The sequence below is a fragment of the Rhinoderma darwinii genome, chromosome 3 (genome assembly GCF_050947455.1).
Source record: "Rhinoderma darwinii isolate aRhiDar2 chromosome 3, aRhiDar2.hap1, whole genome shotgun sequence".
In the NCBI taxonomy this organism is placed as follows: Eukaryota; Metazoa; Chordata; class Amphibia; order Anura; family Rhinodermatidae; genus Rhinoderma; species Rhinoderma darwinii.
Window position 1 is genome coordinate 268,124,580 of NC_134689.1, and position 27,990 is coordinate 268,152,569.

The following is a 27,990-nucleotide window of genomic DNA, read 5'->3' on the forward strand; positions in this document are numbered from 1 at the left end:
GTATGATACTGTCTGCTGAGACAATACATCCAATTCTATCCAGCGGTGTAGCTATAGGAGTCTTAGTCGTATAGATATGCTATCTCCAATATATATGTACAAAATATATTTTTTTTCATGGGGGGGGGTAAATATATGTCTTGGTGCCCCTGATCTTTTAAGACCCTAGCAATGCCCATGAGTACCACACTGCCCCCCTTGTAGATAGCGACACACAGCCCCCCCTTGTAGATAGTGTCACACATCCCCCCGTTGTAGATAACGACACCGAGTCTCCAGACAAATAAACAAAACTCGTACTCACCTAGCCCCGTTCCCGCGATGAACGGAGCAGCTCCACAGCCTCCTCAGTAGCTTATGAGATGGTATCCTCGCGTAGGCCGGTGTGATCATTGACCTCATCGCGCCAGCCTACACAGGGAATGGCAGAGTAGGGAGCTAGCACCTTGCTTCACCATAGTATTCAATTGTATCTGCGTTCTAAGGTACACGCAGATACAATTGAATGTGGCAGTAGCCAGGATTGAGGGGGCCCGTACCGCCTGGCCCGGCACATTATGGGCTGGGCGGCACGGCTCCCCTCATTGTGCGGGCCACTATGGCTGCTATAGTGGCAGTACCGCAACTGACGGCAGCTGTACCAGCGGCACCTGGTCTGTAGCTGCTCTGCGGTGCCCCCCTTCCTTCCATACTAGTTGCACTAGTGGCACATGCCCCACCTGCCCCCCACCTCCTAGCTACGCCTTTGCATCAGGGCAGGATGCGGTAATTATCACCCTGCACAATAAATGTCCTTTACTGTGGTGTCAGTCAAGGGCTCTACATAGAGGGCTATACCTTTAACTTGGAGATTGAAACAGAAACAGGTAGGTAATTTAAGAATGACAAGAAGAAACTCGAAAGTTTGCTAATGTCAAAACAGAATGGCTCGTCTCTCTTAGATTCTCTTTTTGTTTGGTTTCTGATAATAACAGAGCTAATATTGTATAAAAACTATTAATCTGGTGATAAAGAATTTACAAAAAGTGCCTACAGAACATTGCCGTATGTCATTACAAAAATATAGTACCAAATTCAATAACAACAATAACATGTCCTATATAAAGCCATAAGAGCAGAGCTATGAATACTAAAATAGACATCGTAAACATAGACAAGTGCGCCAAATTTAGCAAAGCAGTGCATGCTGTCTGATAACTTTGCAGCATCTATCTAGACATATTAGACACTATTCTTTCTATTTTATCTCTCGGTTGGCACGCCTTTTTTTTTGGCCAAAATTTGAAGACTCGTCCCTTTCCGCAAGACCACACCCTCTTGATACAGAATTCTGGCGCATTTTAAAGTGTAAATCCACCCCAAAGTATTTACATATTTTAATGGACAAGTTTATGAGAGATTCTCTACGTTCTTCAGGTGTAAATCTGATAACACCTTTATTTTCTCCTTTGTGAGTGATCATGACAAGTTCTGTACAGCACTACAGAATTTGTGGGCGCTATATAAATAAAGTTAATAAATAAAATCAGTTAACATTGTTTCACTCTAGATGAAAAAAAGTGGATTACTTCTGTGATTAAAAATGAGAGCTAAAATCTGAGCCAGTCCCTTCATTAGTTTTCAGTTACCATGTCTTTACTCCGAGAGCATGGTAAGTGCCACACACCATGATCCCAGTATGTCTAAAAAGTATTGAAAATTAATTAAAACTCATTATGGCTGCCCTATTACAACATCCTCAAATTTAATTCCATTCACCATCACCATGTTCTTTGTCAGGAAAAGCGGAGAAGTTGCAGATGACTCTTTAGGGAAATGCCATTGTGCATCCGTAGACTCTCCTATGAAGGCCCAGCCTAGTGCTACATTAGCCCCATGTCATTTTGTGTGTTATGGTGCAACTGATACCCACATGATGTCAAATGGGCATAATGGTGCATCTAAGGCCCCATTCACATCATGTTTTTGGCCATATGTTTAGCGCATATGCCAGGAAATGATTCCGACATATACGTTAAACAAAGGCTGTGACATATGCTTAACAGGGGCATCCCTCACCCATAAGCTGTTATAGCAGCCATTTAATGTATATGTCATGAAGTTTTCATTACGGATATGTTAGAATATCCTACTACCGATGGATGCCACTGTTCTGCAACTATCACCCTTAGGCTATCATGGTATCAGATTAAAGTATACGTCATGGAAATCTCATTAAAAGCTTATGAGGAGTACGGTAACTAGTGCCTGTGACGGATGCCATACAGTGGCATCCGTCGCCAATATCTTCCCATGTTAAAAAACATATACCACACCTTATATATTTTTTACAGGATTCCGTTGTATAGAATAGTGTGATTACATGGTTCGTAAGGTTGAAAAAAGACACATGTCCATCAAGCACAACCAAGGGATGGGAAAAGGGAAGTAAAAAATTTCTACACATAAGAGCTTATATTTTCTTGTTCTAGGAAATGATCTAAGCCTTTTTTAAAGCCATCTACTGTCCCTGCTGTGACCAGCTCCTGCGGTAGACTGTTCCATAGATTCAGAGTTCTCACATTAAAGAAGGCTTGTCGCCTCTGCAGGTTGAACCTTTTTTTCTCCAGACGGAGGGAGTGCCCCCTTGTTTTTTGAGGAGGTTTTACATGGAACAGGATTTCACCATATTTTTTGTATGTGCCATTAATATATTTATATAAGTTGATCATGAACCCCCTTAGTCGTCTTTTTTCAAGGCTAAATAGGTTTAATTATTTTAATCTTTCCTCATAACTTAGATTCTCCATGCCCCTTATTAGGTTCGTTGCTCTTCTTTGTATTTTTTTCTAACTCCAGGACATCCTTTCTATGAACTGGAGCCCAGAACTGGACTGCATATTCTAGATGAGGCCTTACTAATGCTTTGTAAAGTTGTAATATTACATCCCTGTCCCGCGAGTCCATGCCTCTTTTAATACACGACAATATCTTGCTGGCCTTTGAAGCAGCTGATTGACATTGCATGCTGTTATTTAGTTTATGATTTACAAGTACACCCAGAGCCTTCTCAACAAGTGACTCCCCCAGTGTAGCTCCCCCTGGGATATATGATGCATGCAGGTTGTTCGTACCCAGGTGCATAACTTTACATTTATCTACATTAAACCTCATTTGCCAAGTGGACGCCCAAACACTTAGTTTGTTTATATCCGCTTGCAATTCACGAACATCTTCCATAGACTCAACATTCCTACATAGCTTGGTGTCATCTACAAAAATAGAAATAGTGCTATTAATTCCATTCTCTATATCATTAATAAATAAGTTGAATAATAGTGGTCCCAGCACGGAACCCTGGGGTATACCACTTATAACCGGGGACCAATCAGAGTAGGAATCATTGATCACAACTCTCTGGATACGGTCCTTGAGCCAATTCTCAATCCAATTACAAACAATACTTTCTAAACCTATAGTCCTTAATTTACCCATTAGATGTCCACAGTGTCAAACGCCGTTGCAAAGTCCAAAAACACTATATCCACAGCGGCCCCTCTGTCTAGGCTTCTGCTCACCTCTTCATAGAAATAAATCAGGTTGGTTTGACAGCTTCTGTCAATAGTAAAACCGTGCTGGCTGTTACTTATAATACTATGTTTTGTCACAGAATCCTGTATATAGTCCCTCAATAGCCCCTCAAACATGTTCCCCACAATGCATGTTAATCTTACTGGTCTATAATTACCCGGGGAAGACCTAGAGCCATTTTTGAAAATAGGCACCACATTTGCCCTGCGCCAGTCCCTTGGTACTATACCGGTCACTAGAGAATCTCTAAATATTATGAAGAGGGGGACAAAAATAACTGAACTAAGCTCCTTAAGAACTCTAGGGTGTAACTTATCTGGTCCCGGGGCCTTGTGCACATTTATTTTATTTTATTTAGCTTGGACTATATCTACATTCATCCAATTCAATATATCAACTGATATATTAACAGCACTGAAAAGCGGCTGCATCAGCTGCTCTTTCTTCTGTTGTATATACAGAGCGGAAGAACCCATTTAGTAACTCTGCCTTCTCTTGATCCCCTGTGACCAACTCCCCATTACCACTATCTAAGGGTCCTACATGTTCAGACCTTGGTTTTTTTGCATTTATATACTTGAAGAATTTTTGGGGATTTGTTTTACTATCCTTGGCCAACCGCCTTTCATTTTGTATTTTTGCTGTTTTTATTACCTTTTTTACAAATTTTATCAAGCTCTTTATAATTTACAAAAGCTACAGCTGTACCCACAGATTTGTATTTTTCAAATGCCCTTTTTTTGTCATGTATTGCCCTTTTTACAGAAGGTGTAAGCCATGTGGGGCTTAATTTTAGTTGTTTATACTTGTTACCTCTAGGAATAAATTTTGCACTATATTTATACAAAGTAGATTTGAAAATCTCCCATTTATCATTTGTACCATTATTTGACATTAGTTCTTCCCAGTCTATATCCTGAATTGCAGCCCCCATGCTTGGGAAATTGGCCTTCTTAAAATTAAGTGTTTTTGCCCTCCCAGCCTCTGTTTGTTTTTTACAGTATAGGTAAAATTTAACTATATTGTGATCACTGTTACCGAGGTTTTCACGAACATTGACATTCCCAACAAGCTCTGCATTATTAGAAATGACCAGATCCAATAGAGCGTCACCTCTAGTCGGCTCTTCCACAAACTGGCCTATAAAATTTTCCAGCAACAGGTTGAGGAAATGTCTCCCCTTTGCAGTTGAAGCCGAACGATGACACCAGTTAATATCCCGGTAATTAAATTCTCCCATTATCACTACTGTACCCGCCTGTGCAGCCCGCCCCATCTGTTTATATAGCTGAACTTCCATCTCCTCAGTTATATTGGGGGGTCTATAGATTACACCAAAAGTATTTTTTTCAGTGTTTACCTCCCTTTGTAATTCCACCCACAAGGTTTCAACCTCCTCACAATCTTCACCCTCTAATGTCTATTTCACACTTGCCTTCATATCACTTCTCACATACAGACATACACCACCGCCTTTCCTATTTGCTCTGTCTTTCCGAAAAAGTGTAAAACCCTGTAGATTTACAGCCCAGTCATGTGAAGAGTCCAGCCATGTTTCAGCAACACTCACCATATCTATATGTTCCTCCAGTACCAAGGCCTCCAGCTCCCCCATTTTGCTTGCTAGACTTCTGGCATCAGTGAACATACACTTTAACTTGCCTTTAAATGTTTCCCTTTCAGTATCAGAAATGTGGTTATTTGACATTATTTAGGCATTTTTATTTTCATTGCTGTTTTGTAACGAAAGGATCTCCTAATCCTGTTCCTGGTTAGTACGCTGTTTGATACTTTTTTTGGTACTGCATTTTACCGGCCTGACGGAGGCCTCTTTTAGCCACTGTCGGGGTAATGTAACCTTATGGACATGTTTACAATGTACGCAGGGAGCTTTCTTATTATTATTTTTATTTATTATTTAATATATATTTGTTTGATGCACTTAGCCTTGTCCACACTTGCTATTGCCATTCACCTATTTTATTTCCATAGAATGTTTTTTTGAATGCTTTGTGCACCTTTCTTTCCAACCCCAACTTGTAGCTTGCTATCGACGGAGTAAGCAACGACCGCGACCTTAATTTTATGACCTGCTCTATTTATTTATTCAGTAGCTTACACAGTGTTCCTACTCTGCATGAAGATGTATTAAGGTGGCTGCAATGTTATTATGTCTGTACGAGCATTTATGTATGCTGACAGGTAAAATAAATTTAGATGTTTATCGCAGACAGGATGAAACCAGTGGAGCAGCTACAGTGTGACTTAATGAAAAAGCAATGCAAATAATCCCAGCACAGAGTAAAAATGAAAATAAACTGAATAAACAGTAGAAAAGTATGATTGTATACATGTGACAAATAAAACAAAACAAGGATTGGTGAAGAATGACAAAAATGTATTTGAGGGAAAGACTTAGAAATTGTTAAATAATGGCTACTCATCTAAATAATGTTCATTTATAATAAAGAGCTAATAGCATCTGCAAATAGGAGAAATCGTACCTGATCCTGAAATATTTGGGATAAAGTTGTAGTTAGGAAAGAGCTAATATTTAAAAAAATCGGCAGATTTACAGATTTGTAATACGGCACCCATATAAATTTGTGGGCCCATGCTGTAGAGGTTTTCCTCACAGATTTATACTAAATCTGTGAGAATGTTATTTTTTTTGCCATGTTTTATTGTATGTCATTCTATGGAGGTATTCTCCCCTAGAATGAATACTTCTAGATGAGAATATGGCGGCATACAGAGGCACCAGGAGTTCTGTGTGCTGTCATAAAGGCTCTGTGCATGAGGCCTAACAATACATTTTCTAAAAAGAGAAATATTTCCGTGATTAAAATTTTAAAGGGGTTTCACAGAATCAACAATTAACATCTATCCACAGGATGGGTGGTAATTGTCTGACCGCTGGGGGCCCCACCACTGGAACCCTCACTGATCGTGATAACATATTGGCGTGCAATTAAATTGAATTTCCAGCCAATAAAGATTGATGGCCTATCCTCAGGACAGGCCATCAATAGCTGATGGGTCGGGGGTCCAACTCCCAGGACCCCCGCCGATCAGAAGTTTTGAAGGGGCCACAGCGCTCGTACAAGCGCTGCCTCCCCTTCATTTCCCTTACTTGCTCACACTGAATCACCGCCATGGCCAAAGCTGTGGTTCACAGTATTAGAAGCCTTCTCCCATTCACTTCAATGGAAGAAGGTTGCAAATAGTCTACAGCTCTATGCTCCTCCATTGTAATAGACAACAAAAAAAAAAATCTTATCGTTTTGTGTCTTCAGCTCCTATGCAGAACTGTGCGTTTCCATGGTAACAGAATACAAATGTGCTGTATAGTCCTGCATTTAAATTCTTTTACCTACTAAATACATATTACATAAAATGTAAAGAAAAGATGAAGGCAGTGTGACTGCAGGATTAGATTACACAGTACGTGTTTGTCGTCTGTTATTGTGGAGAAGCATACGGTAGGTCTAAATAGGAGCTGAAAACACAAAATGATAGGGTATTTTTAATTAAAACCTTTTGCAATGTTGCTTACTTACTCATTTAAGATGCATTGGTACAAAACAAAAAATGAGTACATATCCTTTATGACATGTACACGACAAAATGTGTTCGTTTGCTTGTTTATTTTGTGTCTAATTAGTCTTTGTATGTCAAATGTATAATTAAATTGTGCATTTACTCTTAACATATAGATTTGTAAAATTATATATTATTTAATTCTAGCATATCTACAATATGTTATGTATTCCCACCACACAGCAGAGAATATATTTTAAATGAGTGGAAGGATTCCAGTCCCAGAAGATCACTAGCACTGTAGAATGAAGGTCAGGGAGGCGCTCCGTTAAATATAAATCTTTTCTGGTCTATAGGGAACTGAGAATTATGGCCACATTTTGTGCAAAGTGTCTATTTTAGCTCATTATAGAATAATTGCTGCACACTAAAAATTGTACTAGTCAAGTGACAGACTCTATTCCTTACTTATGATGTAGACCAACAGGACCTCAGAAATACTTGCTGAGCCGCCACTGTGTAATGTTTGTAGACAAAGGTTTTATAATATCAGGGATAGAAATACATTTAACAGGTTTTCTGGTTTTATGAAAATAAAGTTTTAGAAAATGTTTCCACCCACAAAGTAAAACGTGCCAAGTCAGAAGATAGAGGGATAGCCATACAAATGTGTCCACCTTTACAGAAGATAGAGGGATACACCCAAATGTGTTCACCCTTAGGCCTTATTCACACGGACATGTCCGTTTTGAGTGCGCAAAAAACGCTGCGTTTTGCGCGCGCAAAAGCTCCGTGTGGCATCAGCATATGGTGCGCGGTATGATTGCATCACTATGACACTCTGGTTTTATGTTTACAAACAGAAAAGCACGTGGTGCTTTTCTGTTTTCATTCATTGTTTTTACTACTGTTGCCCGAATCACGTGCGGCACCCGGAAGTGCTTCCGTGTGCCGATCGCGATTTGCACGCACCCATTGACTTCAATGGGTGCGTGCTGCGCGAAACACAGCTAAATATAGGACATGTCGTGAGTTTCACGCAGCGCACATACGCTGCGTGATAATCACTGACAGTCTGAGCGGTCCCATTCACTAACATAGGTCCGTGTGACGCTCGTGAAAATCAAGCGCATTGCACGGACATATAACACGTTCGTGTGAATAAGGGCTTACAATCTCACAGCATCCAGTACAAAAAATCCTATGTGTTAAAAGTATAGCTTTTTTTTAACATTGGAGTCTACGGGTGATGGGTGGCATCTGTCAGAGGCATCCATCACAGCCATCCAGTAAAAAAAATTGTATACAATAAACACATAAGTTTTTATAACATAGAATCCTATGGCCAACAGATTGTCGACGGATGCCTCTGATGGATGCCATCCAGACTCCCATGTTAATAAAAGTACGGTATATTTTTTTTTACTAGATGGCTGCGAAATATACGTTTTTTTTAACATGGAAGTCTATGGGTGACAGATTCGTCGGAGGTATATGTTTTTTTTTTTAATGTTGGTTTAACATCTCAAGCCATACATCTCGGATTATGTTGGATTTAGAGAGAAAGTAATGGAGGACACATATGTAGTTTGGTAATTATGTTGCTTTTGCTCTCGAGTCTGTCTGGGGTAACCCCAAGAGACAGAAGGATTTGAGGAAGCCTACATCCACAGAAGATCTGTGGTTAGTTCCCCAACATGTTTGGAACAACCTCCCTGCTGAGTTCCTTTAAAAACGGTGTCTAAGTGTACTTAGAAGAATTGATGGCAAAGTGTGGTCACACCAAATATTGATTTGATTTAGATTTCTCTTCAATTCTTTCACTTTGCATTTTTTTAATTGATAAAAAAACTATTAACATTTCTTTTTTTGAAAGCATTTTTACTTTGCAGCATTTTTCCACAACTGCCTAAAACATTTTCACAATACTGTGTATATACAGTAGGTTTGAAGAAGAGTAAATGTTGAAGCGAGTTTGACTGCAGGATCAGATTACACGTAGATTGTTTGTTGTCTGTTACATTTAGGATGCATTGGAGCAACAGAAAAAAGAGCTTTTATGTTTTATGTACATAAAACATCTTAAAGTATTATTTTAAACCCATTTTATTAATTTGACGTTGGCAATATTATTAATCAGGCAGTTTTATTTAAGTGTTATGGGATATTAACAATTTCTCTTTTTTTTCAGCAAACAAAGAAAGTGGCGTCGTTCCCCAGTTTTGTGGATGGTATGTACTATTCTCTAATTTAGCATCAGTGTTGCATGTTTATGAGGACATCTGTTGACAGTCAGAATACAATTTAATTAAAAGTAAAGTAGATGAAACATGTTCCTTTATGTCCTTACATCATTCAGCCAGGGTTGGAGTGACCCACCAATGCATCAGAGCATCGTCAGTTACATAGTTAGTTAGTACGGCTGAAAAAAGACACATGTCCATCAAGTTCAACCAAGGGAAGGGAAAAGGGAAGGAAAAATTTCTACACATAGGAGCTAATATTTTTTTGTTCTAGGAAATTATCTAACCCTTTTTTAAAGCCATCTACTGTCCCTGCTGTGACCAGCTCCTGCGGTAGGCTATTCCATAAATTCACCGTTCTTACTGTAAAGAAGCCTTGTCGCCTCTGCAGCTTAAACCTTTTTTTCTCCAGACGGAGGGAGTGCCCCCTTGTTTTTTGAGCGGGTTTTACAAGGAACAGGATATCACCATATTTTTTGTATGTGCCATTAATATATTTATATAAGTTAATCATGTCCCCCCTTAGTCGTCTTTTTTCAAGGCTAAATAGGTTTAATTCTTTCAATCTTTCCTCATAACTTAAATTCTCCATGCCCCTTATTAGCTTCGTTGCTCTTCTTTGTATTTTTTCCAACTCCAGGGCATCCTTTCTATGAACTGGAGCCCAGAACTGAACTGCATATTCTAGATGAGGCCTCACTAATGCTTTGTAAAGTGGCATTATTACATCCCTGTCCCGCGAGTCCATGCCTCTTTTAATACACGACAATATCCTGCTGGCCTTTGAAGCAGCTGATTGACACTGCATGCTGTTATTGAGTTTATGATTTACAAGTACACCCAGATCCTTCTCGACAAGTGAATCCGCCAGTGTAGCGCCCCCTAGGACATATGATGCATGCAGGTTGTTGGTACCCAGATGCATAACTTTACATTTATCTACATTAAACTTCATTTGCCAAGTGGACACCCAAACACTTAGTTTGTTTAAATCTGCCTGTAATTCATGAACATCTTCCATAGTCTGAACTATATTACATAGCTTGGTGTCATCTGCAAAAATAGAAATAGTGCTATTAATCCCTTCCTCTATATCATTAATAAATAAGTTGAATAATAGTGGTCCCAGCACTGAACCCTGGGGTACACCACTTATAACCGGTGACCATTCAGAGAAGGAATCATTGACCACAACTCTCTGGATACGGTCCTTGAGCCAATTCTCAATCCAATTACAAACTATATTTTCTAAACCTATAGTCCTTAATTTACCCATTAGGCGTCTATGGGGGACAGTGTCAAATGCCTTTGCAAAGTCCAAAAACACTAAATCCACAGCGGCCCCTCTGTCTAGACTTCTGCTCACCTCTTCATAAAAACAGATTAGGTTAGTTTGACAACTTCTGTCCTTAGTAAAACCGTGCTGGCTGTCACTTATAATGCTATTTATTGTCACATAATCCTGTATATAGTCCCTCAATAGCCCCTCAATCAGTTAGACGTAGGTTGTAAAAAATGACCCTTTAGATCTGGAAAAGTACAACCCATCTCTAAAGCAGAAAAGTAGTGTATAAAGGATAACATAATGCTTGGGTTTTCTCATTTTCTTCTCATTTTCACATATGAACTATCTACCATATTTCTCAGACTATAAGACACAGTTTTTTAGCAAGAATAAATCCTGCTAAAAAGTCCCTGCATCCTGTAGTCGGCAGTCAAGGGACCCGGCTGCATCGGGCCCCCTGACGCTTCTTACTTAACCCCTTCTCGACCCATGACGTGCCGGCGCATCATGGAGAGGGGGGATGATGTTTAGAGCGGGCTCACGTGCTGAGCTCGCTCGATACACTGCAGGTGTCAGCTGTGTTTTACAGCTGACACGCTGCTCTAACGGCCAGAAACAGAGATCACGCTGTTCCTGGCCGTTTAACTAGTTAAATGCCGTGGTCAATAGCGACCGCGGCATTTATAGGGGTTTTTCAATGAAGGACATTTATGACATATCCACAGGATGTGGATTTGTCATATAGATGCGGGTCCCAAACCCCGTTCTAGCTTTGTGTGCTCTCCCGGCCACTTAATTACATGTCGAGTTACGGAAACAGCGTAACTCGCTGAGCTACACTGTTTCTGTAATTCCCATAGAACTCAATAGTAGTTATGGAAACGTACCTCTCATGCTACGCTGCTTCTGTAACTGCCACTCACTACTATGGGAGTTACGCAAACAAAATAAACCTTTTCCCATTTTTCCTCAAGCACAATTTAAAAATATGTATTTTTAAAAAAATTGGCATTGCTGCGTCCGTAAAAGTCCAAACTATTACAATATACCATTATTTAACTCGCACCTTGAACGGCGTAAAAAAAATAAAAACACCAGAATCGTTGTCTTTTGGTCACCATAGCGCTAGCAAAAATGAAATAAAAAGTGATCAAAAAATTGTATGTACCAAAAAATGGTGCCAATAAAAACTACAGCTCGTCCCGCAAAAAAATATCCCCTCACACTGCTCAATCGATAAAAAAATTCAAAAGATATGGCTCTCAGAATGTGGTGAAATAGAACAAATTAACAAATAGTTTTTTCTTTGTAAAAGAAGAAAAATATGAAATAATTTTTTTCCTATTTTCTGTTGTCTAAAACCTGGGTGCGTCTTATAGTCTGAAAAATACGGTATTTTTTATGATGTGTGCAATGATATCTACAAAGTTTACAACCTTGAATATGCACATTGCAATCCCACTGAATCTTAGAGGTTGTTCACATATCTCTAGTACCCTGGCTCATTTCCTTCTGACATTTTATATAAGGGCACGACTGCTGCCATTGTTTTTTATTTAATCATCTGTGCCCTCTTTTAACCAAAAAAGTGCAAGGAATTGACGTCGGACATCTTTAAAGAAGACCTATCAGCTATCCTGACATGTCTCTTTTAGTAAATACGTGCACTTGCCATAAAATAACAGATATGGAGCATATTTTATTAGCAATCTGTGATGTGGTGTACCTTAGTTATTCCTCTTGGAAATGCATGAATAAATTGACAACTGGGCGCTCCAAATAGAGTGTGTCCCTACATTGTTTAAAGGGGATCTGTCAATAGTTTTGAGCCACAAAGCCACCAGCATGTCGTTATGCAGCTGGGGGTTAAACATGCCCACATCAAAACCAGCAATAGAGCTTACAACTTACCAAGAACAGGAGATTAGTCAAATGGCATCCGACACATACACAATGTGCAGACGAAGCCAAGTACACACGCAGTGAAGGGAGGTGTATTGTTTTCGAGTTCATCTGCGCGACGCATATTTATTTTATTTATTTCTGTTACTAAAAGAGCACCAACATATTCTGCGCCACTGTACAAAGGTCCACACTTACTGTCCCCATTGGGGCTCACATTCTAAGTTCCCTATCAGTATGTTTTTGGGGTGTGGGAGGAAACCAGATGGAAGCCACACAAACAAAGAGAGAACCATACAAACTCCATACAGATGTTGTCCTTGGTTGGATTCGAACCCAGGACCCCAGTGCTGCAATGCCACTGAGCCACCATGCCGTCCGACCTTACTGTGCATTTCCCGGACTCATCTCAGGAAGTTGTAAATTCTTTAAACGACTATTGCCAAAACGTCCGGTTTCGACGTGGGTATGTTTGGAACATTAAACCCCAGCTGCATAGCAGCATACTGGTGGTTTAATGGCTCCAAACCTACTGACAGCTTCCCTCTAACACTGTCAACACTGGATGTGGCAAGAGACACGCTCCTTTTACAAGGGGAATGCTAACATCTAGTTGTCAATTTATTTATACAAATCTATGACGGATAACAGAGAAAAAAAAAGGTTGCTCCAGAATTGTTATTTTATGAGTAATACAAGTATATACTACGAGTGAGGAGAGCGGACAGGTTCTCTTAAAAAGCCACCAGTCTTTCCCTTTCAGTTGGGGCCATGTGGCCAGCCAATTTCCTGCAGCATAGGAGGGATTGGCATCAGGCGGGACTTTTTACAGGCAGGGAAAATGGATTCCCCCACCTACTGATATATATGAACAAGTCTTTATATCAGTGGCATCTGAAATTTCTGAGCTGAAAGCCAGAGGCCAATAGAAATATATTGCTCTCAATTAATTCTATTTGATTGCTAAAGATCTCTGATTAAGGTTTTACACATTACATGTATCTTTATGTATCCTTGCAAAATGAGAATAGGTAGAATATGATATGAATATGATTGCGGGCACTGCCGACGGAGGCGGACAGCCACCCGCATTATTGTCCCGTGCTCCCATATAAAGTATGGGTGCACGGTCCATAAAAAGCAAAAGATAGGACATGTTCTATCTTTTAAGGGCGGCTTTCTACGGCCCAGACACCTTCTCGTAAATATATGGGAAGGTGTCCGTGGTCAATAGAAATGACTTAGTGTTAATTGCGGACCGCAATTATGGCCCGCATTCTACAGTCGTGTGCAGGGGGCCTTAGGCTGTGTTCAGATCTGCGTCGGAGGCTCCAATTTTACTATAAGAGAAACTGGCGAAAACTATAGCGGATATCTATGCAAGCTCGTAGCTGGCGTAGATGTCCCTTACAGATGCACAAACAGCCAGAAAGGCGCATAATTTAATAAGAGAGGTGGAATTCTTATTGATTTAGGCGCTTCTTACTCCAGCTATCTGTATATTAAGGGTATGTTCCCACACACAGGATACGCTGCAGATTTTCTGCAGCAGAATCTTAAGAAAAACGCTGGTAAATCTGTGACAGAAATCTCCACCAAATAGTGCATTTTTCCTGCTCATATTGCTGCGGAAACGCTGCGTTTTTTACACAGCGGTTTTACCTGCGTATTTAGTGTTAAACATTGGTTATAGCAAAGCATATGTGCACCTGCGGATTTACAGTGTTTCCGCTGCGTAAAGGCTGTAAAAACCGCAATAACATAAATCTGTTGCAGAATTTCTGCTCCCCATTGAAGTCTATGGGCCAAACACGCAGCATCTCCGCATGCAGCATAAATTGACATGTTGCGGAATTGAAAAACACACCGCAGAACCCTTTCCGCACTAGTTTTTTTTCCGCAGCGTGGGCATTAGATTTTCTTAATCTCATTCACTTTGATGCTACTGTAAATGCTGCGGAATTTCCGAACAGAATTCCGTTGCTGAAATTCCACAGCGTTTACGCTACGTGGGAACCCAGCCTAAGACTGGCATATGAAACGTCAGTCTAAGAGCTCATGTACACTTCAGTGATTTTCTTCAGTGTGCTATATGTTTTTTACGGATAGCACACTGACCCATTCATTTCTATGGGGCCATTCACACACCCATTTTTTTTGCGGATCCGTGTGTCCATTCCGCATATTATGGAACTGGTCCTATTCCTTCCCATTTTTGCGGATCAGTCTCGGCCATTCTAGTCATTGATCTATTAAAAATACGGACCGCACAGGGAAGCGTATCCGTGTTTTGCAGCCGTATAAAAGGCCACGGATGTGTGCACGAGCCCTTAATAAAACTTCTCCAATGTTTTTCATACATTTGTCCCTTTTAGTACACATGCACATAGAGAACTGACAGAAATGCTGGTTTATGAAGGGTAAATGTGAAGAACGTGTAAACTCCTGCCCTCAGCAGTAGAGAAACAGAGGGGGATGCGTGTTGGATGTGGAAGTAATTATCACTCATTGTCTGCTCCAAGCATTGATTAAGTGATGATCTTCGGGAGCTTTTATAGTGAAGTCACTTGCAGGCACAAGTAACTGAAAAGACTTAATTAAGCTGAAAACATCAGGTTTCATTTTCAGGGATATTACGGGGACTTGCTACACGGTTTCTGGAGTAATGTGTTTATTTTGATAGGTGATAAATGTGTGAACACTGGGATCTCACCGCTTGGACACCAACCAATATCGAGAACCGACGTCCTAAACATCTTGTTCCTTTTCACTGCTCGACCACCGTTCCGTTAAAGCTTCTTCTCAATGCAGGGCATGCAGTGAGTAGGATCTGAGTGTTCGGGACCTCGTTCTCGTGATCGGTGACAGTCCCAGTGGTAAGGCCCCCAGCTATTAGACGGTTATCACCTATCCTGTAAATAGGTGATAATTGTCGATTCTGGGATCACCTCTTTGGTACAAATACAGCTTCTCTGTTTAACAATGAGAGCCATTTATGACTGTACATCCTGTGTAATTTATAGAGCAATATGTTCTCATTGGAATATGCAATTAGATCATGTCTGTTACCCTTTCTAGTGTACCACTGCACCTGTCTTCAGGTAATAGAAAACATAGCAGCTTTCTTCCGGAAACAGAAGCTTTTCTTCCTGCCCATGGGTTGTGTATGATATTGCAGCTTAGCTTTATTGAAGTGAACGGGGCTGAGCTGCAATACCACACACAACTGTTCTTAGAAATAATACCTGCTCTTCTAATCCTGGACCATCCCTTTAAGTGAGAAGCAGTGTAAAGCTAAGTTCTCGTGAGCAGATATGTGTCTGTAACGAGTGCAGATCGCCAATAATGACAGGTCGATCGGCGCTCTTTTAAAGGCCGTTTTACGCTGGCCAATGTAAACTGGGGACAAATGATCGGTAATACCTATACGATATACCTGTATGGGGACAGATGATCGTTCGGGCACCTATACAGTTTACAGTTTACATATTGTCGGCAGCACGTACCCTGTTTACACAGGGAGATATGCTGCCAACAATGATGATTTTCAGGGCAGTATAATAAATTAAAATACAGGGCAATGATCGGGAAAAAGTGTTCGCACAATTGCTCATTCACCCGCTCATTGGCCTGCGTAAATGGGCCTTACAGAATGTGTCTATCTATGACTAGAGCTTGTAGACTTATTGACTGACAGCTTTGGTCTATAACATTTACTGTTGCTAAGCAATGTATGACATTCAATCAGCTGTCAGCATGTGGAGGAAGCTGGCCAGTCACAAAAACCTTAGAAATATTCATGAGTCTCTACATGGCCAAAAGTATGTAGACACTTGGCCATCACACCTATATGACCCTGTCAGAGATCCAGTTCTAAAACCCTGGTTGTTAATATGTAGTTGGGCTGATGTTACAGCTGCCTAACAAGTGATTGTGACTTTTTTTTATTGTAAAACATTTGTTTTCTAGATTATTCTAAAATAAATCTCCATTCGTCATCAGAGATAGTCCAGTGAGATCCCACCAGACACCACCTGTAATCTTATCTTTCATCTCTACACCACCTTCTTCTCCACAAGCCACAATAGCGTTTAATTCATAGTGTGGTGGTCATACTTACCGTAAACTATACCTAAACAACATATAAAAAATGATTGTGCTTCATATTATACGTGATGCTGTTTTTGGGATCATTAGAGATGTCATCTTTGTATCTGTGGGCTTTGATAAATTCTGTTTTCAACCTCTCTACATTAGAGGCAGTTTACACTGAGTTTTTCGACGCGGAAACCACGTCGGAAACCGCGTCAAAAAACGGCCGAAAATGCCTCCCAACCGTCTCGAAAAAGAAGTGACATGCCCTATCTTCGGGCGTTTACGTCTCTGACCTCCCATTGACATCAATGGGAGGCAGAGAAATTGTATTTCGCTGCGGTTTTTTCCCGCGACGCTCAATGGCCGCAGGCAAAAAAACGCAGCGAAAATCGGCGTGCAGCCAGAGCAAAATCTGCCTCAAAATTCCAAACTGAATTTTGAGGCAGATTTTCTGCCTGCAAAAAACTCTGTGTGAACCCAGCCATACCATATTCTTGTAACTATAGATTTTCATGTTGCATATTTAAAAAACGACTGAAATAGGGCATATAACAAAGCGCAAATTATCATGATTGGGCAATTCCAATAGCACGTACATTACAATCCATGCCTAACTTTGTGAACAGATTGAAGCAGCAATGATTTCCCATTCCGCTCACTTTGCTTGAAAATCTTTAACATTTTTATTCCGTCCTGATGAAAATAATCATTTCTGTACTGGCAATAATTTCTTAACATGGATACTTTAACTTGCATATTATCAAAGGGCATCTGAAATGTAAAACTGTCTGGTCATAAATTATATATTTTGAATTTGCAGCTGAACTTCAAGGCTGAATATCTGTTAAAAATTTTATATTAAATAGTGTAAATTCAGATGTAGATTTTAACTACTTTAAAACCATATTTTTCAGGGCTTTTATTGGCTTTTGGACTACTCATACTTTGATTACTATCCATAACTTTTTAATAATATATATTTTCTAATAAAAGTAATACATTCTATTATTATATTTATTATTTTATGTATTTTATACATGTTGTTTATTCCATAGTTTTTAGATATTAAATTTTAGCAAAATCAAAAATTATATTCAGGATTCCTATGTATGTTCTCTCATGTACATAATTCTATTTCTTAGGCAGCTGTAGATGAATATTAGATGTAAGACAGTCAGAAGTGCTATGCACATTTTTTCTTCCCTTTGCTTTTTTTTGTAAATGTACATTTTCTCTCTCCATGCATGCTGAGTAGGCAAGCTTCTTCCCGGTGAATTATGTCTCCAGTGGCGTAAGGGGCATGACTGCAACCAGGTGCGCAGGGAAATGGGGCCCGCAGAGAGCCTGGCCCGGATCCCCGAAAACTGCCACATTAAGCAGTCTTTGCCGCACTGCATGCAATGTCATGATGCTGGCGTTAGGACTTTGTTTGCCCCACGGCACAGACTGAACCCGATGTGGCAGCTTGAGAGGATCGGGGGTGGGGTTCCTATGCGAAAGAGATAGCAAAGAAGCGGGGAGTAAAGATATTATATATATATATATATATATATGTCTGATCTGAGAGTGGTCTGATGTGGGGGGGCCGCACGGGGGCCTGGCACTCCTTGGTTATGCCCCTGTAAATCTCAACATATCTGCTCCCCCTCACAGCATGCTGTCATACATGCATACTGAGGGAGGGATACTGCGTCTGTAAACCCTTCTCCCTGTCTTTAATGTAATGTTTCATGCTAAAAGGATTATTTGGAGACTGATGAGATTTCTGAACATTAACAAGAGCCTGTAGGCAGAGAAAGGGGAAATACAGACTGCTGGAATTTGAGGAAGATGCCATTTTTGTGATAAGAGATAGTAAACAAAAAGCCACAGTATTTTGTATATGTATTTGTACAAAAATTAAAGTGGTTTTCCAGGATATAATAGAGTGGCCCCTTCAATGTCTATCCTACATGACTTCCCTTTAATTGGGCTGAGTGGCAGTACGAGGCTCAGCCGCACATATGGTTAAACATTAAAGGGCCCACAGCCATTAGTGTTTTGGTCTCAGAAAACCCATAAAATGCAAAACTGGATCAGGAGTGGCGCTGTGCAGGAACTGCACCTCAGCTCTATTTACTTGAATAAGGTTGTGCATGGAATGCGGCTGAGGTACAGTTCTCTGCACAGTGCCTGATCAGAAGAGACACCATGCAAAAAAAACAACTAAAGACATCCCAGTCCTTTTGTTATAGAGATAGGTGAGGTTCCCATCGGCTGGACAACCACGATCAGTTAGTGATGGCATGTCCTGACTTAGGCCCCATGCACACGACCGTATTTTTTCCCCTCCCGTAAATATGGGTCCTTGGTCACACGTTTTTAACCCATATTTATGGACCCGTTTTCTCTGCTTCTGTTTATTCAAAAATTGAAATCAGGCATGAGCCTGCAGACAGGGGAATCCTCTGACATTGCCTAGCAACGCTCCCGTAATTACGGGTGCACACACGTAGCCATCCATAATTACGGGAGCCCCATAGACTTCTATGGACCTGCCCGTGCCGCAAATATGGCCTGAAATAGGACATGTTCTATATTTTTCAACGGCCCGGGCACCTTCCCGTATGCAAACGGGAAGGTACCCGTGGCCAATAGAAGTTTATGGGCCCGTAATTACGGTCCTGTGCATGGGGCTTTACTTGGCTGGAAAAAATACTTTTAATAAATAGGGCTTAGCTGGGTGAGCACATTTTGTCATATAAGGCTTGTGCAAATTCATAAATCAATGTAATATATATGCTTTGACAGCTGTGTGGCTAGATCTAGAAGAGTCCAGCGAAAACAGAGACAGGAGAACGAATGAGATAAAGCTATAATCAAATGTGCAGGGGTCTCTGAAGTAACTGTACAGACGCCATGCAGACCTGGTACTCACCAGGAATATGTAATTACCCATAAACTTCCTCTTTAAGACCACTTTGTAGTTTGACCTTTTTCGTGATCTAGTCATAAACGCGTGAAGCATTTTTTGCATTACACACAGTACTTAGAAATGATTCAGTAGAAGATAGAGGTCTCTCATCTGAATGATACTGGATGCGGGGGGAGCCAGCTGCTCTTGGCTTTGTGGCTGCAGTCAAGCATATGTCTTGCATGTAACAAATGACCTTTCAGACTTAGTTTAACAATAACCATTTGGTGCGCAAGGACGATTAGGAATTATATTTCAATACATACTGTAAACAATGAATTTGTCAGTGAGATACTACACACATTTACATGGTGTATTTTTCTTGACTTGAAACTCCTAATGCAGCCCAATAAAAAGGGCTATGTATAATAAGTGTACTTCTTACTTAGGACAGCTCATAACTCTGGCGGGAGGTTGAAATATCGTCCACATTTACGTGTGTGTGTATATATATATATATATATATATATATATATATATATATTAATAGTGTATATATATCAGACGAGCAGACTAATATCGTTAAATATTCTACATTTTTGTTTTATAAATTGGTTTACATTCTCATAAATATAAGACAAACTAGAATGGTTAGGGCATGGCCCCACGTGGCGTATTTCTTCCGCAACTGTCCGCATCAATGCCGCACAGAATCTGCGTTGCAGATTCTGTTGCGGATCTGCCCAAAATGTGCAGTAAATTGATGCGGACTGGCCGTTGCATATTGAGCAGAAAGTACTTCCCTTCTCTCTATCAGTGCAGGATAGAGAGAAGGGACAGCCCTTTCCCTAGTGAAAAGTAAAAGAAATTCATACTTACCGGCCATTGTCTTGGTGACGCGTCCCTCTTTCGGCATCCAGCCCGACCTCCCTGGATGACGCGGCAGTCCATGTGACCGCTGCAGCCTGTGATTGGCTGCAGCCGTCACTTACACTGAAACGTCATCCTGGGAAGCCGTACTGGAGGAAGAAGCAGGGAGTTCTCGGTAAGTATGAACTTCTATTTTTTTACAGGTTGCTGTATATTGTGATCGGTAGTCACTGTCCAGGGTGCTGAAACAGTTACTGCCGATCGCTTAACTCTTTCAGCACCATGGACAGTGACTATTTACTGACGTCGCCTAGCAACGCTCCCATAATTACGGGTGCACACACATAGTCACCCGTAATTATGGGTGCACACACATAGTCACCCGTAATTACGGGTGCACACACGTAGTCACCCGTAATTATGGGAGCCCCATTGACTTCCTCAGTCTGGCTGTAGACCTAGAAATACACATAGGTCCAGCCAGAATGAAGAAATGTCATGTTAAAAGCCAATACGCTCCGCAGCACACATAACATGTGCATGACATCTGCAGACTTCATTGCGGAATTTAGAATCTCCATTGAAGTCAATGGAGAACTTCTGCAATGAGTCCGCAAACAGTCCGCCACACCTCCGCAACAACCATTGTATGCTGCGGACACCAAATTCCGCACCGCAGCCTATGCTCCGCAGCGGAATTTTCAGCATCGTCTAAACGAACACTACTAAAAAGCAGTGGAAGGCAATGGAGAAACGTGTCCGCTGCGGATTAACGCTGCGGAGTGTCCGCAGCGGAATTCCAGAGCAATTCCGCCACGTGGGGCTTTGCCCTAAGAATAATAGACAATGGAAAATACGACACAGAGAACATAAAATAGCTTGGGCAATAAAAATAAAAGATAAAGATGTTTGTCTTTGAAAGCTGTTCTGCAGTTTACATATAGCATACATGTATATAAAACAAATTGGGTAACTTTGTAAATACATTGCATTATTTATCCTGTGCTACCTTATACTGAGTTACAACCTGTATAATACGTCAAAACTTCACTCATAATTCTAATTACTTCAGAACTGAAATCTCCCTAGCATTACTTGCTGGCTCAATGTCTGCACAAAGTTGATTCAAAGTGGCCTTTTTCTATTAGGGCATCTACTACATCAACTAATGGAGACAAGTAAGCATGTTCTAACGCACCTTCTTTAACCCTTTCAGGACGCAGCCATTTTTGGATTTTCGTTTTAATTTTTTCCTCCCCACCTTCCAAAAGCCATAACTACTGTATGTTTTACTACTTTTACAAGGAAGAAACTAATTGTTAAAAATAAAATTTATGTTTTGTTGCCACATTCTGAGAGCCATAACTTTTTTATTTTTCCGTTGATTGAGGGCTTATTTTTTGCGGGACGAGCTGTAGTTTATTTTGGTACCATTTTGGGCCACATGAGACTCTTTGATCACTTTTTATTTAATATTTTTGTGGGATATGAAGTGAACAAAAAACTGCGCTTCTGGCGTTATTATATATTTTTTCTTTTTACGGCGTTCACCGTGCGCATTAAATAATGCTACATTGTAATAGTTTGGACTTTTATGGACTCAGCTATACCAATTTAGTATATTTTTTACATCACTTCAGAAAAAAATGGGGAAAGGGGGTTTTTTGTAACTTTTTTTTTTACTCTACTAAAAACTTTTTAAACTTCTTTTTAAGTCATTAGGCCCCTAGGGGACATGAACCAGGGATCATTAAATCTAATGTATTGCAGTATTATGTCATTTTTACAGGCAATGAAGAAAGGCAGTCCTGGGGGCCTTTATTAGGCCCTTGGGTTGATATGACAACAATGGGCACCCCCCAATCACGTCGCGGGGGGGTTGATGAGCTGTCAGAGCGGGGTGCCCCCTTCTTCCTAAAGTCTTAGATGCAGAAATCTTGCTTGATCGCAGCATCTAAGAGGTTAAACGGCCAGTAACAGCGAGATTGCTGTTCCTGGCCGTTAGTCCCGCGTGTCAGCTGGAAAACACAGCTGACACCCGCTGCGTACAGAGTGGGCTTAGCGGGTGAGCCCGCACCAAACACCACCTCCCGCATCACGACACAATAGTACGTCGTGGTGCACGAACAGGTTATGGACACTCCAAGGCCAATTTTAGTTTTTTCATTTATGTTTTTTCCTCAAAAAGCCATAACTTTATTATTTTTTCATCCACATAGCCGTATGAGGGCTTATTTTTTTGCGGGACAAGTTTTTGTTTTCATGGCACCGTTTATTATACCACATAATGTACTGGGAAATTGAAAAAAAAATATTTGTGGGGTGCAATGTGCAAAAAACAGAGATTACGCCATTTTTGGGAGGGTTTTGTTTTTCCGGTGTCCATCAGGCTGTAAAAATTACATGTTCACCTTATTCTGTGGGTTGATACGATTACGGCAATACCAAATTTATGGGTTTTTTATGTTTTACCACGTAAAAAGAAAAAAAAAATTGCTAAAAAAAAAATATTTTGTGTCGCCATATTCTGAGAGCCATAACTTTTTTATTTTTTCTTCGATTGAGCGGTGTGAGGGCTTATTTTTGGTACCATTTTGTGGTACATGCGACTTTTTGATCACTTTTCATTACAGCGTTCACCGAGCAGGTTAAATAAAGCTTTATTGTAATAGTTCGGACTTTAATGGCCGCAGTGATACCAGTTATGTTAATTTTTTAATTTTTTTAATTGCTTTAGGGAAAAAAAATGGGAAAAGGTTTTTTTTGAACTTTTAATAGTGTTTTTTTTGAAACATTAAAAAAAACTTTACAAATTTTTTACTTTTTTCATTAGTTCACCTAGGGGACTTTAACCAGCGATCATTGGATCGCTTGCATGACCTACTGCAATACTAATGTATTGCAGTATATAGTTATACTGACAGTCTCCTTTGAAGCCCTGCAAAGATGGCAAACCTAGTGGCCTTCATTAGGCCCCCAATCTGCCATGATTGCCAACTCTGCGATCGCATCATGGGGGGGACGATGGCACGTCGGAGGAGGCTGCCCCCCTGATACTAACACTTTAAATGCCATGGTCGAAATAGAGCACAGCATTTAAGGGGTTAAACAATCGGAATCAAAGTGATCTTTGATTTTGCCTGTTTCAGTGAGGCGTTGGCTGTATTACACAGCCATCACCCGCTGAGTATGGGGTGATACTTCCCCTTAACGGCTGTCACGTACATGTACGTGGAATGTCGTTAAGGGGTTAAATCAGATCTGTCATCGCAATATGCTACCCTAGGTAAGGACAGTATATTACAGGGACAGGTCCATTCTCCTATTAGCCAAATGGCACAAAAAATATTGTACCGCTTATCTAATAGGAGCCATTAAAGAATACAGTGGACTCCTAGTCATGTCTGGTGTATTCATTAGGAGAGTGCTCTACCCCCCCCCCACCCTTCAGACCAGTGATTGATAAGCTGCCGTTTATGCAGCTTCTGTATATTCTTTGATTGCTCCTGTTTGCTTAATGGCATCATTTTTTTTTTTGGGCCGTTTTGGCTAATAGGAGAACAGTCCTGTCCTTGTAATATGCTGTAATTCACTGTATTTTAACGATATATATTGTGCTCCCACAAATATGAACATTTGAAAATTCACTGAAGTGATAAATGAGTAAAATGTATAATTTTTATTTCATAGCTATCTAAAAACAGGGGTACAATCACCACTGTGAAAAGCCCAACCGTGTATTTAAAAACGTATTAAACAGAATACTCCCAGTCCTAGTTCGTTTGCGAACCCTTAATGACTGGGTATGTAAACAGAGATATCAAAATATGGAATCAGCGTATAACATTGGTAAAGCAGTGGTTTGGACCCTCGTTCACACAGGAGCCTGCGTTAACCGCACCAGATTCTCCCAATGTACAGACGCACAACAATGCCACAGCCCCCTACGCAAAATTCCCTCACTTCACCCGACCCTACGCGTTTCTATACTTATCATCAGGGGTCTGTCAGTCTGGCCAGGATGCCAGCGATATATCTTCAGCAGCAGATATTCTACTGCACAACACGGAAGCATGCACGCATAGATGTCAGCGGCATGCTTCACTCTGGGACTCTGAATCACTATGAACTGAATACTCCGCCCCCTGGCTCCGGCAGCATACATCAAACAGCCAATCACACTGGCCCAGCACATCCATGATGCTAAACCATGTGACTCCCGGCTGTCAGCTGACATACCCGGAAGTAACAATGTAAACAACACAGAGCATGCGGACTCAATGGGAGGCTGTAGAAGTATCTATTTACTACACAAAGCCTCATGCTATTCAAGGATGGAGTATAACACTATAAGGTTGGATATGTGTTGCGGATCAGCTCAGGGCCGCAATTGGACTACCACGATAGGAGCACCTACCCTGAAAATACATAATATATGGATAGAAGAACGACGTAATTGTAAACCTCACTTAAAACATTTGACACACTCCTGGACTCAATTGCCATACCTGCTACTTATTGATTGATATATTACAAGTGACTACACTGGGACTAGGAATGCATTACCATACCCCCACCCAGAGGACCAACAAAGCCCTATGACTTGATATGGATAGTATATTAAATAAAACAGGTATAATTTGTTTGCTCGTTTAAACCTTCAGGATGTACGCAAGCCAGTCTGTAGATCCATTGGGCCTCTTTACGCAGAATGAGGTTATCCCAATCCCCTCCCCGTTTAGGAGGACGTACCAATTCAATTGCCTGAAATTTTAAACATTCTGCCCTGCCTTGATGTTTTGCATGCACATGTTTTGATATGGAAGTATCTCTTTCATTTGTAACATCTCCAACATGTTCCCTAATCCGGCGCCGAAACTGCCGTATCGTCTTGCCCACGTAATTCAGTGGGCACGGACATGTGATTAAATAGACAACTCCAGCCGTTTTGCAGTTCACAAAATCTCGGATATCATAGTCAACCTTGGTGGTAACACTTTTGAATTTTTTTCCACTTTGAATGAAATCACAGGCTCTACAACTACCACATCTGTGTGTACCCGGTATCTGCCTGTCTAACCAAGTACCCTTTTGGATTATTGGATCAAAACAGCTCTGCATCACCCTATCCCTGATGTTTTTACCTCTACGGAACGTGACTGAAGGCCATTGTGTTATCTGATCCGCCAAGTCCGCATCGGCTCCTAGGATACGCCAATACCTCTTGAGGATTTCCATGATCTCAGATTGTTTGGAGTCAAAAGTACCTATGAGCCTAGTGACCCTTTCCTCTTGACGTTGTCTAGGGACTAAAAGGCTCTGCCTATCTGCATCCCTCGCTCCCTCATAGGCCTTTCTAATTACCCCCTTTGTTGGAGATGTTACAAATGAAAGAGATACTTCCATATCAAAACATGTGCATGCAAAACATCAAGGCAGGGCAGAATGTTTAAAATTTCAGGCAATTGAATTGGTACGTCCTCCTAAACGGGGAGGGGATTGGGATAACCTCATTCTGCGTAAAGAGGCCCAATGGATCTACAGACTGGCTTGCGTACATCCTGAAGGTTTAAACGAGCAAACAAATTATACCTGTTTTATTTAATATACTATCCATATCAAGTCATAGGGCTTTGTTGGTCCTCTGGGTGGGGGTATGGTAATGCATTCCTAGTCCCAGCGTAGTCACTTGTAATATATCAATCAATAAGTAGCAGGTATGGCAATTGAGTCCAGGAGTGTGTCAAATGTTTTAAGTGAGGTTTACAATTACGTCGTTCTTCTATCCATATATTATGTATTTTCAGGGTAGGTGCTCCTATCGTGGTAGTCCAATTGCGGCCCTGAGCTGATCCGCAACATATATCCAACCTTATAGTGTTATACTCCATCCTTGAATAGCATGAGGCTTTGTGTAGTAAATAGATACTTCTACAGCCTCCCATTGAGTCCGCATGCTCTGTGTTGTTTACATTGTTACTTCCGGGTATGTCAGCTGACAGCCGGGAGTCACATGGTTTAGCATCATGGATGTGCTGGGCCAGTGTGATTGGCTGTTTGATGTATGCTGCCGGAGCCAAGGGGCGGAGTATTCAGTTCATAGTGACTCAGAGTCCCAGAGTGAAGCATGCCGCTGACATCTATGCGTGCATGCTTCCGTGTTGTGCAGTAGAATATCTGCTGCTGAAGATATATCGCTGGCATCCTGGCCAGACTGACAGACCCCTGATGATAAGTATAGAAACGCGTAGGGTCGGGTGAAGTGAGGGAATTTTGCGTAGGGGGCAGTGGCATTGTTGTGCATCTGTACATTGGGAGAATCTGGTGCGGTTAACGCAGGCTCCTGTGTGAACGAGGGTCCAAACCACTGCTTTACCAATGTTATACGCTGATTCCATATTTTGATATCTCTGTTTACATACCCAGTCATTAAGGGTTCGCAAACGAACTAGGACTGGGAGTATTCTGTTTAATACGTTTTTAAATACACGGTTGGGCTTTTCACAGTGGTGATTGTACCCCTGTTTTTAGATAGCTATGAAATAAAAATTATACATTTTACTCACTTGTAATATGCTGCCCTTACCTAGAGGTGACAGATTAGCATTACATTTACAGTATTTATGAATGGGAATGTTATCATGAAAGTGCTAGCAATGCAGTACATCTGAAACATATGACACTTAAAGGGGTTTTCCCATAATTCATATTCATCTAAAAGGTGGGGGTCTGACCGCTGGGACTACGACCAATCCCGAGAAAGGGGCTTGCCTGTCTGTCCCTGTACGCCCTCTATAAATGGAGCGGTACTGCATATGCTCAGCCACTGCTCTATTCACTTTCTGTAGGGCTGCAGGAGATAGCGCTCTGCATCCCTATAGAAGCACAGGGACAGCCGGGTAAGCCTGTTCTTGGGGTTGCGGGGTCCAGCGGTCGGACCCCCACTGATCAGATATTTATCACCTGTCCTGTGTATATGTGATAAATATTAATTATGCGATGGATCGCTTGCATGATATACTGCAATACCAATGTATTGCAGTATATCATGATATTTACAGGCTTCTTTTAAGCCCGGGCTTAATAGGAGCCCAAAGATTGCACAATTGGGAGCCTACATTAGGCGCCCTGGCTGCAATGACAACCATCAGCACCCCGCAATCAAGTCACAGGGGGGCCGATGGGACATCAGAGGTGGCTGGCCCTCTGTTTCTAATGGCTTAGTCACTATTGACCATGGCATCTAAGGGGATTAAATGAGCAGGATCCCGCTCAAGCAGAATCCTAGCTGTTGCATTTAAGGTCGGCGGTTAACTTACCCCCTCCACACTTCATCCCCCGGCCTCCACTGTATATATATGCCGGAAGAGGTTTAAGTTGTTGTCTTATGAAGACATCTCCTGTCCATATGCCTTAATAGGGCATATCGATATCATAGAGGCGGGTACTTTGCAGAAAGGAGAGCCGCTCTGTAACATTAGTTCCTGGTCTGACCAGGACCATCCATGCAATATATGGACGGACCTTCATTTGAATGGATGGCATATATTGCTGCATTTCCCCTGTAGTGGCCACAGATGAGGCTTCTCTTG

At 41.1% G+C, this 27,990-nt stretch overlaps 1 protein-coding gene across 5 annotated transcripts in view; it reads left to right on the top strand.

Moving 5' to 3' along the window:
- Positions 1 to 27,990, top strand: part of APBA2 (amyloid beta precursor protein binding family A member 2) — a 473,299-nt gene that overhangs the window by 246,135 nt on the left and 199,174 nt on the right. For all 5 annotated transcript variants that reach the window (XM_075857895.1, XM_075857892.1, XM_075857891.1 and 2 more), the window contains one exon: positions 9,302 to 9,341. In XM_075857895.1, the coding sequence (XP_075714010.1) occupies positions 9,302 to 9,341 (40 nt within the window). The remainder of the gene's footprint in view (positions 1 to 9,301; positions 9,342 to 27,990) is intronic.